Source organism: Convolutriloba macropyga, chromosome 8, assembly GCF_964194025.1.
Source record: "Convolutriloba macropyga chromosome 8, txConMacr16.3, whole genome shotgun sequence".
NCBI lineage: Eukaryota > Metazoa > Xenacoelomorpha > Acoela > Convolutidae > Convolutriloba > Convolutriloba macropyga.
In genome coordinates this window covers 47156261-47171032 of record NC_134475.1, presented here as the reverse complement: position 1 = coordinate 47171032, position 14772 = coordinate 47156261, and the positions used below count along the sequence as shown (strand labels likewise).

The window sequence follows — 14772 nt, the reverse complement described above, 5'->3', positions numbered from 1 at the left end:
CCATTAAGGTCACGCGTTAATTTTTTGTTTCTTGGCCTTTGAAATTTCTAAATTTTCAAGTAAGTTCTCCCGTTAGACAACGTTTACCTAAGTAATTAAGTTTTTCATTTTTTAACACTTATTTCAAGATATGCAATCAATTGTGAGTAATTTCGTTTGAGCAACAGAAATATTTGCACATCGAACAAGATGATAGACAAAAAAAATTAACTGACTTTTTTCTTTTTAAAATGACGTTTAATTTAGTAGCTTGGGTAACGAGAAAGAGCAAGTTTTTTGTCACAAGCGTTGACCTGTAGCTCATTTTTCAGACCTCCTTTTTTGTGGTGTAGTAACCGATAAGCGGTAATTGAACAAAAAAGCAGATGGAAAAGGGAAATATGAGCTGTAAATAAACTTTCATTGTTTTTGAAACAACTTGTATCAATTATTGACCAGTAATCATTGTTGTTGCAGAAATGATCAGCGGAATACTCTCTCATTAAAAATTTTTCAGAGCGTTAAACTCCAAAGAAGCCAGAAAAATGTGTCTCATAACAGGTGGCAATAAACAAATACAGGAAATTTGTGACATATTGTACGTTTTAATTGAGAATTCTGATTGATTTTAAATGTTGAAAGGAAATTCAAACGATTTTAGTACAAAACAAACACAGCTGCTTAGAATTGTCTTTATAGGAAGAGGAGGACAAAATTCGTTTGCAGTGGTAGGAGAAAAAGATTTTATTTTTACCAAAATTAGAAGTTCAAAGTTAGCAGTCAAAATAGCATTATACCAAATATGCGGTGACCTCAGATTCTATCCAAACAAAATAGTTTTTAACCGTTTTATCATTTCCAATAGCAATTTATTTTTGCAAGGATTTCAAAGTTTTTTCACAATTAATGTCAATTTGATCAAACGGAACGAAAAGGCATGGAAACAATTTTTGAATGAAAACATTGAAATCCTTGCGAACAAAATTCCAAAAAAGTTTAAGTTCATTTATTTCCTGCATTTACTTAAAAGCATGTAGCAGAAATGGCCCTTTCATTCCATGGAGTTGCACTGGTCACATTCTTTCTAGAATGTTCCATTGCTACTGTATTATGTTTCCACACCTTGGAAGAAGAAAAAGTGTTCGTGGATTCTATAATAAACAATGCTACAGTTGACGTACCACACGGAGACATGCTGTTCAAACACGTGAACATGTTCATAGATGTATACCAACTACTGGGAATCGACCAGAAGGTAGTATATGTACCCGCACATAATGGCGAGTCAATAATAGTACTGAGCAAGTTTGATGTCAAGTCATACTATCAGTACTGACTCAGAACTAAGATCATGTCTCTATTGTTACAATCCTCCAAATTTATTTGGAGGTTAGTAAATTTTACACCAGTCCTACTTAGTTAAACCAATTTCGGATGATGGATATTTTAGTAAGAGATGCAGAAGTAGCACCTTTAGAAAGCCCTTGAAAAATTGAATCAAATTGAGAGGAGACAGTTTCAATTTTATGGTTTCTTGATGATACCGAGGCTTAAATTTCTGAGAAAATTTTCATTTTTCGCGCTTTTTGATACCAATTTCGAGGTAAAATTATTACTTGTAAAATCTACAACTTAAGGAACAGCTCAAACCGAATGGAACAGATTTCTTAATTGTTTCACCAGTCAAATAAATATGAGTAAGGAACCTTATACATGGTTGACTTTTTTCTACAGCTAACATTGATTGATCAATAATTTTTTCCGTAGAGATCCAAACGGTTTATCATCAGGAAAACTGGTGAAAAACTGATATGCTTGTTAAGTTCTGGAAAAAAATTCAACCTTTTCAGAAAATTTTACTGCACTCGCTTTTCAATTTTAAATTCCTTCAAATCATATTTTTGCATTCTTAGGAACTAAAATAGTTTCAAATAAAATAGGGCTAATTTAGTAGGAACAGCGTCTAGTTCTTTTTTATTATGGTTAACATATTGAAACAAATAAAATGGACAAACAAATGCGAAGTCTTCGTCATTGTATTCATCTGAAGTGCCCATTTTTACTGCTATTTTCATGCTCAATAAATGATACTTCAGCTCTTGTTGTTTTCCTAAGTTTTTGCTATTGAGATCTTACAGATCGCTATTAAAAGCATAACTTTTTAAGTAACAGATTCTTAATTGCTTTTAGGTTACTGCTGCAAAATTAATTATTGGATATGAGCTTTGAAATATTTGAAAAACAATCTCAATCGCAAATGATTTAAGAGAATCTTAAGTAAAGAAAACAATTTTGATCTTATGAGAAACAATTCAACATAGAAACAGATTTTTACCCCGCAAATTGGAAATTGAGGTCTCAGAGAAACACTTAAAAGCGATGAGACGCAAAATAGATGAGAAACATAACTAGATGAATTCTGAACGGCACGCTGCATGATTTAATCGAAGTAACAATTATTTATTAGCCATCTTTTTTTTGCAAAAATCGCAGAAAAAAATATTGTGAATATTGGGATGCTAGGGGTGTCTTTCTTCGATCTCACTACATGTAGCGATTTTTCTTTTCTGATTATAAAAAAGAAGGAATTTTATAGTACTTATCAAAAATTGCAAAAATGGACAAACAAAAATGATGGAGATAAGAATTACAATATTCACAGATTTTAGGTGGCATATGGAAAATACGTTCTGACTCAAAAAAAACAGTAAAATTGGAAACAGCCTAGCCGATAATTTGCCGGAAAATAACCGCTGTTGACGCGCTTGACGCACATCGGGATTGAAACAGAAAAAGAGGAGTTAGAAATTGAAAGAATTTTTTGCCAGGTTTCAAAGGAGTTCTAATCCGGTGTGCATTTTCAGTTATATTCCTACGCTATACCTAATTTAGCTTTCAAACCAAAATCTATTAGTTTGAAATGTCAGCTAACAATCGCTCTAATGAATTCTCATAACCTATACCACTATGACTTTGTGGCCGGGTTTTATCGGTTTATCCCGTTATTTTTATTTTGCTCTTTTGAAGTTGAACGTATTCACTACATTGCGTAATTCAATGCGTGAAACAATTAAAAATCCCTTCAGTTGAAACAATGAGTTAAACGCAAAAATCATGACTAACGTAAAACGGAAAACGTGATCAAAGAGTAGAGAGTGAATTAAAAAAACATTGCAGTCGACACAAAGAATTTTTGTTGACTAAACACAAAACAAGACCCCGAATGGGCACTGAATGGACTGGGAAACCATTTAAAAAATGTAATCGATATTAAAAGTTTCACAAAAGCAGTAAACTTCAAAACGAAATAGCCACATGTGAACAACAAATCACAAGCGAGAAAGCGAAATTTTGTTCAAGCACCATTTTCTCAATTTAATTTAAAATCACTGTTAAAAAATGTCACGCCGAAAAACCACTCGCTTTTTCGCTCCATTTCATCACGAAAACGTGTGAACAGACGTTTAGCAAAACGCAGCGCCCAAATACAAAATTAATTCTTTGAATTGGAAAAACAAGAGCACCCAAATAGTAGTCGATGAGAGGCTGACGGCCGCTATTAAACATTTTAACCAAAAATTCCTAATTTTGATCCCCTTTCATACCTTTCCATATTACAATGCCAAAATCGAGCTTCGTTTCACTTCCCTTAAAAATACGGGCAAAATCGTAACAATTTGCAGCTATCATCTTTGCCTGTTTATTGGAAGAAGGAATCTTCTTTTTGAAAAATTTTTTGAAAGTAAAATTTAGTTCCCCAATGACGGGTTTTTGTGATACTCGTCCAAACAATTCGAACTGATCTCGACTAGGCAGTAATTATTTAGGCTTCAAACTACTCAAACATTCTATGTAGCTTTTCTCATCAACAAACTTTTAGCTAAACTCGTAATGTGGTCACCGCAGATCCGTCAATTAAATTGCAAATATAATTCTGGAGAAAATATAATCACAACGGCAAAGAGACCTTTGAAAATTGAGGATATCGATTTTGTCAACCAGCCGGCATTGCTGGAACTGCCGAAGTACTTTTCAACTGTCCTTATTTTTAGGAGGCAACAGTGCACTTGAAACTGTGGATATTTATGTCATACTACCTTCCCCATATAGCATGGAACCCAGCTGTGCACGGAGGAATCGAGATCATAACTCTCAAAGAAAGAACCATCTGGACTCCTGACTTGATTTTCTACGATGCAACTGAACTGCAGTACAGCTCATTCTCAAAACAGATGATTCACTACTCCGGAATGATAGCTCCAGTTACAACCAGTGCCAGTATCAAACTAACTTGTACTCAAAGACTGCGCTTCTTTCCCTTTGACACTCAGGTAAACGTATAGAGCTCTAGCTTAAAAATTTAGGTTCTTGTCCAAGTCCCAGAAAATGTGTTTTTACAGGGCAATAATATAAGAACTGCGGTGAACTATGGCGAAGAAAACTATATAGTTTTAAATGTAAGTCGTTAAGAGCTTGATCTTTGTGCTATGACAGAAGTTCACCGTTTGTTAGAAGCAATCTTACATATATTCACTGCCTCAAAAAGCTTAGAAAATACGATAAAGTTGTACCCCAATTAAGCCGCAGTCAAAAGTTGGGTCTAGTCTAAGAAGGGAGTTCTTGGAAAACGCCAGGATGGTGGAGGGGGGGGGGGGGGGGGTGAGAATCTGACCATCGAATTTTCACCGCAAATGTTTTACGTATGTTCACGATAAATTTAATTAAGATCACTTCTCAATATGGCGGTGATCTTGACTATAAGCGTTTTCACGGCATAATTATTCAAATTTTTTTCAATGAAAATTACAATTTTTCACTGCTATTTCTTCGTGGTATAGTTCTGCAACTATTGCTCGAACAGCGCCGTATTTAACTCCCATGTTAAAGAAGCGGCATTTTCCACTTCATTTATGACCATTCACACATTTTACGACAATTCAGCGAGTTTTTTTACACAATGCCGCCGCAGTGTCAATTTTACTTTTTGCGTAATCAGAATTAATAATGAAGATAAATGCGATCAGTGGAGGCTAATTTTATCTGCTTACAAGAAGGCATGAAATTTTGGAGCACGTTGGTGACAAGAATTCTCTTTTCGTCTATTAATTTTTTGTACGATGTATTTAAAAATTACATTAATCTTCAATTATCTTTCCCTTAATTCGGCGTTGGAATGAGTTTTTTTCCAATAAGGTAACTATGAGAAAAACGGCGTGTTTTAAGCTTTTTTTTCTCAGTTTCGATCAATTCAATTAATTTAATGCCAGTAGTTACGATTGTGTTTTTTGTTATAATGTTTTATATTCCGATTTATTTGACATAACTCAGTGGAACGTTTCACCGTCGACGTCATACTGTATAATAATGTTATACAATTAGTGGTACTAGTTAATGTTGTTTAATAGGAATGCAAGTTCAAAGTGGGTCAGTGGATATACACACAGATGCAATATAGGATTGGACGCGACCAGAACTACAACTTGTTGGACCAGCTGGACTTGCACCATTTCCAGCAAAGTGGGCAGTACAACCTCATAGAGCCTGTCACTTTTGAGGTTCACATAAATTTCATTTTTCGCTTGATCAACAACAAAAATTGCAACCATTTACTGTAAAACTGGCAAAAAATGAATAATACTGCCCGCAAAATTACCCAATGCGAATGGAAATGAGCGTTCATATAAACTGAAGAGCATATACCATAATGTTAAAACAGAACTTGAACGATAAAATGGTCGCTCGATTAATCTTTTAGGTATCCAACAGAACATTTGAGCACAACTCTAAATTCCTCTACGATACAGTCACGTACAACTTCAAATTCCAACGAGTGTCCAAATTCTACGTCACAGTCATAGTAGCCCCAGCTCTCTTAATGGGTCTCATCTCAATTCTGCCGATGCTCGTTCCTGTAGAAAGTGGGGAAAAAGTCTCACTAAGCGTCACAGTTCTGCTGTCTCAAATATTCGAACTTTTTGTCCTGTCTGAAATTCTTCCTCCGAGCACTGACGAAGACTTTCCGATAATTGGATCTCTCGTAATCTTTTTGATAGTAATGGTGACGTTTGCTGTTATTGATTGCGTGGCAGTTGTAGCGATGTACAACTTACCCGAAAGCAAACCAATTCCTAAGATTCTCCTGGGAATAATCAAAAGTCGCTGGATGGGCTATCTACTGTTGGAACGTCTAGATGAAGCTACAGCCGAACGCCGGGCATCTTTGGATGACCTAATTCTGGACACTGCAAAGATTCCAGAATGTTCTCAAACTCCGAGAGGAAGTCAAAATGGCGGAAAACCCTGTGCCACTGGAGGTGCAAACAGTATGACTGCAAAAGAGGAGTTTGCACGGGAATTGGATCTTCAGCAGTCCGAGGGATGGAAATTGTCTGCGAATTTTGTTGACCGCTTGTTTGGAATTTGCTACAGCGTAGCTTTGGTCACTGGTACCGTGTACTATCTATGCCAAGCTAAATACTCGCAATGAGCTAATATGTTGTTTCTATCATTATTTCGCTATAACTGCATGTAAGATACTTCACTGGCTTGGAAACTAACTGAGTTATAATATTGTGCACAATATATGCACATACTAATGACTGTATTTGCACTGATAATGGTCTGTATACCCTAATAATGTACTGGCTGATGTAAAGGTGCTAGGAAATTGAGCCGAAAGGAAAATTAGACGAATGGAATATTAGCCGAAAAGGAGATTTTAACCAATCAGATTTGAGAACGGCCGTGATATTTTGTTCGGTTGTGATAGATTCATATCAAGTCCCATAGGCCGCTGAGGCTCGGCCGTGGCCCGCGAGGCATGGCCAAATGCATTATTTTCATGTGTAAGCGAGTTAGATAATTGCGCGTCCCACTTATGTTTGCTTACAGCAATTATCTCATGCAATTATTTCTGCTACTATGCCACATTTTGACTTTTTCGGCTAATATTCACGTCGGCTAGTTTTCCGGACACCGATGTAAAGACACCTATAATTCGTATCTAGCATCATAAGCAAGTAATATTATCAATTGAAGATGGACATATTCTACTAAAAGGAGCAAGAGAGGAACACTGAAGTCAGTTGTTACTATGTCAATATTCGAACCGTCTTTAACAATTCCACAATATAAGAGGGAAGTCATACAGGAACCAAATACTCTAGATTTAAAACAACTTTCCTGATTTTGAATTTGAAAGAGTTAATGATATAAGAAATTTAGCGGTAATTGAATGAATGAAAAAAATGAGACGTGAAAACTATCAACCACTCTGTTTCGGACTATAAATTTGCCAACTAGCACTCCTCTGCTGGATAAAAACTACGAAACTTTACATTCAATTTTACATTTTGCTTATTAAACAAAAAACACGCTACAGGGATTATCAATTTTAGGTTTCGAACACGTATCATTGTCCAAATCCAGTTGAGACTAGGGTTGCCCTGTCTCAATAAAATTGCCGCAAAATCTATTATCGCTGGCCCTTGGCTCTCATAACTACAAACGTGAACTATATCTTGAACTGTTCAGGCGCAATTGAACATCTAATTGCGCAGAACCGTTTCTTATTTGCTTCGATACTTCAAAAGCCGTCATTATTATCCAAATAAGATGTACAACCGATCATTGTTATTATTATTATTATCAGTTCTGTTGGAATTAACATTGGAACCACTTTCGTTACCTTCTAATCAAATCTTTGGAGATGTTTTTCCTGTTTTCGCTCCCAAATTTCTCCCGCTAATGAGTTACGGGTCGGAAATAAGACATACTATTTTGAGCTCCCCACGCATTTGATCAGACATCAAAAACTCATCAGTATTAGTTGTCCCAGCTCATTGCGTGACACCATGCCTATTTTTGAACAAGTAGGAAAAATAATGAAAACAATTTGTCACTTAATCCGCGCTCACATTCACGGTTGTCCAATTAGGCTACCCAGGATGAGGTGAGCGACCCAAGACATGCATTGGCCAGACCAACTTGGGCGCGGACAGTGGGGCTCTAGACCAACCATACCCAAAAATAGGTATTGACAAGACCGAAAAGACCTTAAACGCCCTAGTTCAGACCAAAAAGACTTTAACCACAATTGGCCAGAGTTAACAGAGTTGGTCCGGACCACTGTTCAGACTGAGGAGACTCTGGGCCAGACCGTTGTTCAGACCATTGGCCAGAGGGAACAAACCGCATGCCAGATGGTCGTACATACCATTGCCCAGAGGGAACAGATCTAAAGCAGAGCATTGCCCAGACCCACTTAAAGGTGTAGAAGCATTCAATAAGATTTAAAATATATTCACTTCTTTTTTTCTAAACGATAAATGAAAATCAGATTTTGAAAAATTAGTGGAAAAAACAGTCGATTTAAAGGTCAATGCGCATTTCAAGATTTAGTTTCATTAAGATAATTAAGTAGTCTAATCATCTAGAAGTAGATGTAGATTACCAAGGATTGAATTATATTTTGAAAAACAGTTATTGAAGCAAACAATTATGCAATTTATAAAGGACTTGCTCTTCTTTTGGATGGTCCTCTAGGTCTTGAAAGTGGTTATAAATCACACCAAACCAGCCGAAATGTGGGTACTGACCTGACCAAACAGACCGAAAATTGGGGCGTAGGCCAGATCAAAGAATGGGTATTGGCCGGACTAAATACACCGAAATCAGATACTCCAGATTGAAAACAACTTTCCTGATTTTGAATTTGAAAGAGTTAGTGATATAAAAAATTTAAATAGCGGTAATTGAATGAATGAAAAACAGTAATTGAAGCAAACAATTATACAATTTATAGAGGACTTGCTCTTCTTTTGGCTGGTCCTCTAGGTCTTGAAAGTGGTTATTAGACACACCAAAAAAACCGAAATGTGAGTATTGATCTGACCAAACAGACCGAACATTGGGGCGTAGGCCAGATCAAAAAATTAGTATTGGCCGGACTAAAGACACCAAAATCAAATACTCCAGATTGAAAACAACTTTCCTGATTTTGAATTTGAAAGAGTTAGTGATATAAGAAATTTAAATAGCGGTAATTGAATGAATGAAAAAAAGACGTGATAACTATGAACCACTCTGTTTCGGACTATAAATTTGCCAACTAGCACTCCTCTGCTCGATAAAAACTACGAAACTTTACATTCAATTTTACATTTTGCTTATTAAACAAAAAACACGCTACAGGGATTGTCAATTTTAGGTTTCGAACACGTATCGTTGTTCAAATCCAGTTGAGACTAGGGCTGCCCTGTCTCAATAAATTTGCCACAAAATCTAATATCGCTGGCCCATGGCTCTCATAATTACAACTGTGAACTATACTCGAACTGCTCAGGCGCAATGGAACCTCTAATTGCGCAGAAGCATTTTATACCTGATTGAGTCGGAAGGAAAATGAAGTTTTTTTTGCTTCGATACTTCAAAAGCCCTCACTATTATTCAAATAAGATGTGCAACCGATCATTGTTATTATTACAATTTTTAGTTCTGTTGAAATTAACATTGGAACCACTTTCGCCACCTTCTACTTAAATCTTTGGAGATGTTTTTCCTGTTTTGGCTCCCAAATTTCTCCCGCTAATGAGTTACGTGTCAAAAATAAGACATAATATTTTGAGCTCCCCACGCATTTGATCAGACATCAAAAACTCATCAGTATTAGTTGTCCTAGCTCATTGCGTGACACCATGCCTATTTTCGAACAAGTAGGAAAAATAATGAAAACAATTTGTCATTTAATCCGCGCTCACAATCACGGTTGTCCAATTAGGCTACCCACGATGAGGTGAGCCACCCAAGACATGCATTGGCCAGACCAACTTGGTCGGAGACAGTGGGGCTCCAGACCAAGCATACCCAAAAAAAGGTAATGAAAGACCGAAAAGACCTTAAACGCCCTAGTTCAGACCAAAAAGACTTTGAACGCCCTAGGTCAGGCCAAACAGACCTTAACCACAATTGGCCAGAGTTAACAGAGTTGGTCCGGACCACTGCTCAGACTGAGCACACTCCGGGCCAGACCGTTGTTCAGACCATTGGCCAGACGGAACAAACCGCAGTCAAGATAGTCGTACATACCATTGCCCAGAGGGTACAGATCTCAGGTCAGAGCACTAAACTAGATGTCGGTTAACCAGGATTGGCTTTTATTTTGAAAAACAGTAATTGAAGCAAACATTTATACAACTTATAAAGGACTTGCTCTTCCTTCGGCTGGTCCTCTAGGTATTGAAAGTAATTTTTGGCCAGACCAAACCAGCTGAAATGGGGGTATTGACCTGACCAAACAGACCAAAAATTAAGGCGTAGAGCAGACCAAAAAATGGGCATTGGCCGGACTAAAGACCCCGAAATGTGGGCATTCGCCAGACCGAACAGACCATAAATGAGCATTTGCTCAGACGGAGCGCGCGACTAATTTTTCTCTAAACCATTGCGTTGGGGTGCATCGGCCCACTGTTCACACCCCAAACCGTTCTCACCAATACCTCTCTTGGGTCCCGGACCTCATCCTGTGTAGCGTATCAAACGGATAATATTAATTGTTTGATTATGAAAAGAATACTCACTTGCTGATTTACATCTTTGTTGTCAAGAAAAGATTGCTTATTTCACTTGCAGTTTATACTGATGTTTTCCATAACTATTCTGTTCTTGCATGTGAATTGATAACACTTGATTTTGACGTTTGATTGATTGCTCTGATAAAATGATAGTAAACACCATATGTCACCGGAAGTCATAGAATTTGTAAATCAAAGATGGTTGCATTTAATGTAAAAAGGCGCCAATAACTGTTTTTATAATTCGATCAAGAATTGTGCCTATTGCCACTGTTGTCAAAAATCATTTCTAATTGAATTATTTGATTACAAGATTTGTCTCTGCGTTCCCATTAACCGATAAGTTATGGGCCCAGAGCTTTTCAATGCACCCTAAAAATGACACTATGCTGCTTTGTCTCTGCGCTGCATTACAGGATTGCTGAAGTCAATTGGAAAACGAACGAGAGGACACTGAGAGAAAACACATAGTAAAGCAGTGGTTAAGAGTCAGAGATTGAAAGGAAGTGTGAGTGAAGCTCTAGTGTGCTCTAACATCGTTGGAGAACGAATTGTAGCGGATTGGAGACTCTGTTTTTGTGGAAGAGTTTTTGTAGCTGATTAGAGGACTTTGTTTGTGCACAGGGAGCATCTGTAGCTGATTGTCGACTCTGTTTTGTGCGGAGGAGTTTGTGTAGCTGATTAAAGGTCTCTGTTTGTGGAAAGGGAGGTTTTGTAGCCGATTGGTGGACTATGTTTGTGTGGCGAAGTTTGTGTACCTGGCTGGGTGACTCTGTTCGTGGACGGAGATTTATAACAGTGTGCGGCTTCGTTTTTGGAAGCTTGTGAGGGTATTTTGTGTCAGTCTACCGAGTGGTAGATGTATGTGTAGCAGAACATTCTACGAGGACATTTCCGGATTATTTAGTTTTGCTGAGAAGAGCTCAGTTTAAACAACTGTATTTTTATCCTCATCGTGCTGCACTTGCTGTGATCATCGTGCTATTTTGTTTCTTTTAGCCAAAGTGCAAAAAGCATTTTTTGGCTACACACCGATTTGTGTAGCTTAATAACGAGACCACTACCAGGCAACACAATTATATAAACGCAAAAAAAACGGCTGAGAGTTTTGCTATAATTCCGAACAATTTTCACCTAAACTTATATCAAAAGAGAAAATTCTTAAGGAGAACAATAGCTTTCTATTAAACCACAGTAACACAGAGTACATAGGCTAAACTACTATTGTTTGTGTTATAACTAGGTAAAAGGGAAAACTATAAAAAAAATTTAAAACAACAAGAAAGGTGAAAATTGAGTTCAGGGTTGAGTTCAAAGTCAGAAATATTAATTTTTAGTGCACGTTAGGATAATTTCGTACATTTTGCGGAACACTTTGAAGCTGGTATGTACTCGTTGAAATTAGGAAAAATGATAACTGGCGATGCCACATATGAAGATTATATGCCTACTGTTAGGAATGGCGCATCAGAGGAAAAAAGAACACAAGCTGTAAATAAAGGACGGGAAGATCTAGAATTGAAAAAAGGACTTTATGGTACGAACTTGTTCCAGCATTAGATAAAAAGTCAGTTCTGTCTCTGAGACTACATAAAAGTGACGGTACTAAAGCTTGGGATATAAATTGCAAAAGGTTTAAGAGTTTCGAGAGGCCACAATTACATAAATTTATATCAGATTTAACTGGCCTTAAGAAGAACTCAAATGAAAGCATAGTAGGCTACTTAACAAGAGCAGACGACACGAATTACAACTTGACAGTTGTGAAAGAAGGCCTGAGCAAGAAAAAGTTTATTTCAATAAATATGAAAAGACTACCCAAAGAATACGAGAACTTCACCACACTCTTAAAAATTAATAAAGAAGAGAAAAGCTCAGAAAAAATTGATCGGGACCTTATAAACTTTAATAACGAGAGTGTCCAAAAGAAAAGTTAGAGTATGTTTTACTATAAAGAACGAAAATGCTTCAAGTGTAAAAAGGTCGGACACATGGCTAGAGATTGTCAACTTAGGAAAACAGATACAAAACAAACAAGTAGGCAACCAATAAAATGTTTTATATGTAATTGGCAGGGTCACACCCCAAACTTTGCAAGAAACAGAAACCAGAGAAGCCAGAGCAGAAAATTTAGTCAAAACAATCAATCGGGGTTTCAAAGTTTAATTGAAGAACAAAAGCTGATTACGAACAGTACTTCTCATTCTTTCAAACCACAAGTAATAATCCTGCCTATGAACTAGTGTTAGACTCTGGAGCAACAAGTCTGATGATTAACGATGAACGTTTATTTATTGAGACAGACAAAGAACACACAGAAACAATAACTAACGCAAATAGTAGCAAAAGTTCAATTGGAACAGGGGGGACAATTGAGATAACTACAGAGGACTCAAAAGGGCGTGAGCAGAAAATAAGATTTTCAAAATGCATAACTTGTACCTGATAACTCTAAAAATTTGGTCTCAATGTCGAAACTTAAAAGCGGCTGATAATGAGGTTTTGTTTGGTAACGATGTAGAAATAAGAACTAGAAACGGAACGCTTTTCCCGTTTGCGGAACACGACAATCTTTTCCTTCAGAAAACAGTAAAATCAACGTGTTCAAAAAACTGTACCTTAGCCAGTGGAGACCGGCCAAGCTTATGGCACAAACGTCCAGGATATAAAATTTTGAAGATCTTTTGAAATTAAGGAATAATGCCATAGGACCTGATATAAATGAACATGATAAAAGTCAAGGAAGCTTCCTGTTCCAAAAAATTCTGAGACAACAGCCAAAGGTGTCTTAGAAATAGTCCATAATGATATATTAGGACCTATTAATCCAGAAGCTGCAGATGGCCACAGATATGCAATCGGCTTCGTAGACAGTTTTAGCATTTATCAGAAAGTGTACTTCTTAGACAGGGGATGATGCAATAGAAAAAGTCAAGCAATCTTTTGCAGATATAGGAAAGCCAGGGACGTTGGTCTGCGATGATGCTGGCAATATTAATTGGAACAAGATCAAGCAATTATGTATAAAGCAAGGCGTAAGAATTTAGTTTTCAGCAACTTATACAACTGAAGAAAGCGGTAAAATTGAAGGTAATTGGGGAATAATAACACCAATGGCGAGATGCCTAATTGATTAATCAGGATTTGATAAGACATACTGGGCTTATGCAATAAACATGTCAATTTGAACTAAAAACTTTTACCATTCGGGGATCAAAAGGAAGAAAGGCTTGGTTCCTAAACATTACAATAGAAAGAACAGAAGACAAAATAATGCTAAGTCAAGAGTCTTATATAGACAAACTGTGAGAGAATTATAAAATGAGCGACTGCAGGACACTGGAATAGGAAGCAAAGATTATCAAGAAATGCAGCCGTGCGATTATAGGGGAATAAAAGGATGATGTTTAATTTAATTAGCGTTCACTACCAGACCAGATATCCCACATACAGCTAATACTTTGAGTTCGTTTGAAGAAAATCCAGGGAACACGCATTGGAACGCCACAAAAGCTTGTCTACACTATTTGAAGGGCACAAAGTCTGCAAAACTTTTTTTTATAGAAAATGTGATAAAATAGATCAAAAAGGTTTTTTTGGATTCTGACTGGGCTGGTAACTTAGATAGCAGAAAGAGTACGAGTGGTTATTGCTCCAAGCTTGACATTAGTTCAGGAGCAATCAGCTCGGGCTAGCGGGTCTAGTGAGTTATAAAACTACGTATCAACCTGCACAGCTGATTTGAATGCAGTAGTAGAGGCAAGTAAAGAGGCGGCACACGTAGCAAACCTTTTGAAGGAAATGAACATATAGGCAGAACAACCTTTACAAGAGTTTGTAGATAATCAAGCATGTATTGCTCTTAGTAAGAATTCCATGAACCATGGCAAGACTAAGAACTTTGCATTGAAAGTGCACTTCAGTCGGAACTTAGTCGAGACCAGACTATTAGAGCTGAACTAATTGCTACCGATCGCATGCCGGCAGACATCTTAATAAAAGCATTGGGGAGAACAAAAACTTCACTTTTCCGTAATTTTCTCCTAGGTTCAAAAACCTAAATTGAGAACAGGGCTTTTAAATGGATAATATTAATTGTTCGAATATGAAGAGTATAGTAATTTGCTGATTTATATCTTTGTTGTCAAGAAAACAACGCTTAGTTCACGTGCAGTTTATACTGATGTTTTCAATAAGTTTTCCGTTTTTGCATGTGAATTGA

At 36.9% G+C, this 14772-nt stretch overlaps 1 protein-coding gene and 1 long non-coding RNA gene across 2 annotated transcripts; both read left to right on the top strand.

The window, feature by feature from the left end:
* Positions 1-650: 650 nt before the first annotated feature.
* On the top strand, positions 651-6413 carry LOC142345077 (neuronal acetylcholine receptor subunit non-alpha-2-like). The gene is made up of 6 exons (XM_075397161.1): positions 651-856; positions 975-1234; positions 4032-4310; positions 5385-5534; positions 5735-6302; positions 6409-6413. The coding sequence occupies exons 2-6, from the start codon at positions 1022-1024 to the stop codon at positions 6411-6413; spliced, it is 1215 nt and encodes a 404-aa protein (XP_075253276.1). The 5' UTR covers positions 651-856; positions 975-1021.
* A 21-nt stretch (positions 6414-6434) lies between these two features.
* Positions 6435-7081, top strand: LOC142344153 (uncharacterized). The gene is made up of 2 exons (XR_012759245.1): positions 6435-6635; positions 6966-7081. It is a non-coding gene; the product is annotated as an uncharacterized LOC142344153 (long non-coding RNA).
* Positions 7082-14772: the final 7691 nt, after the last annotated feature.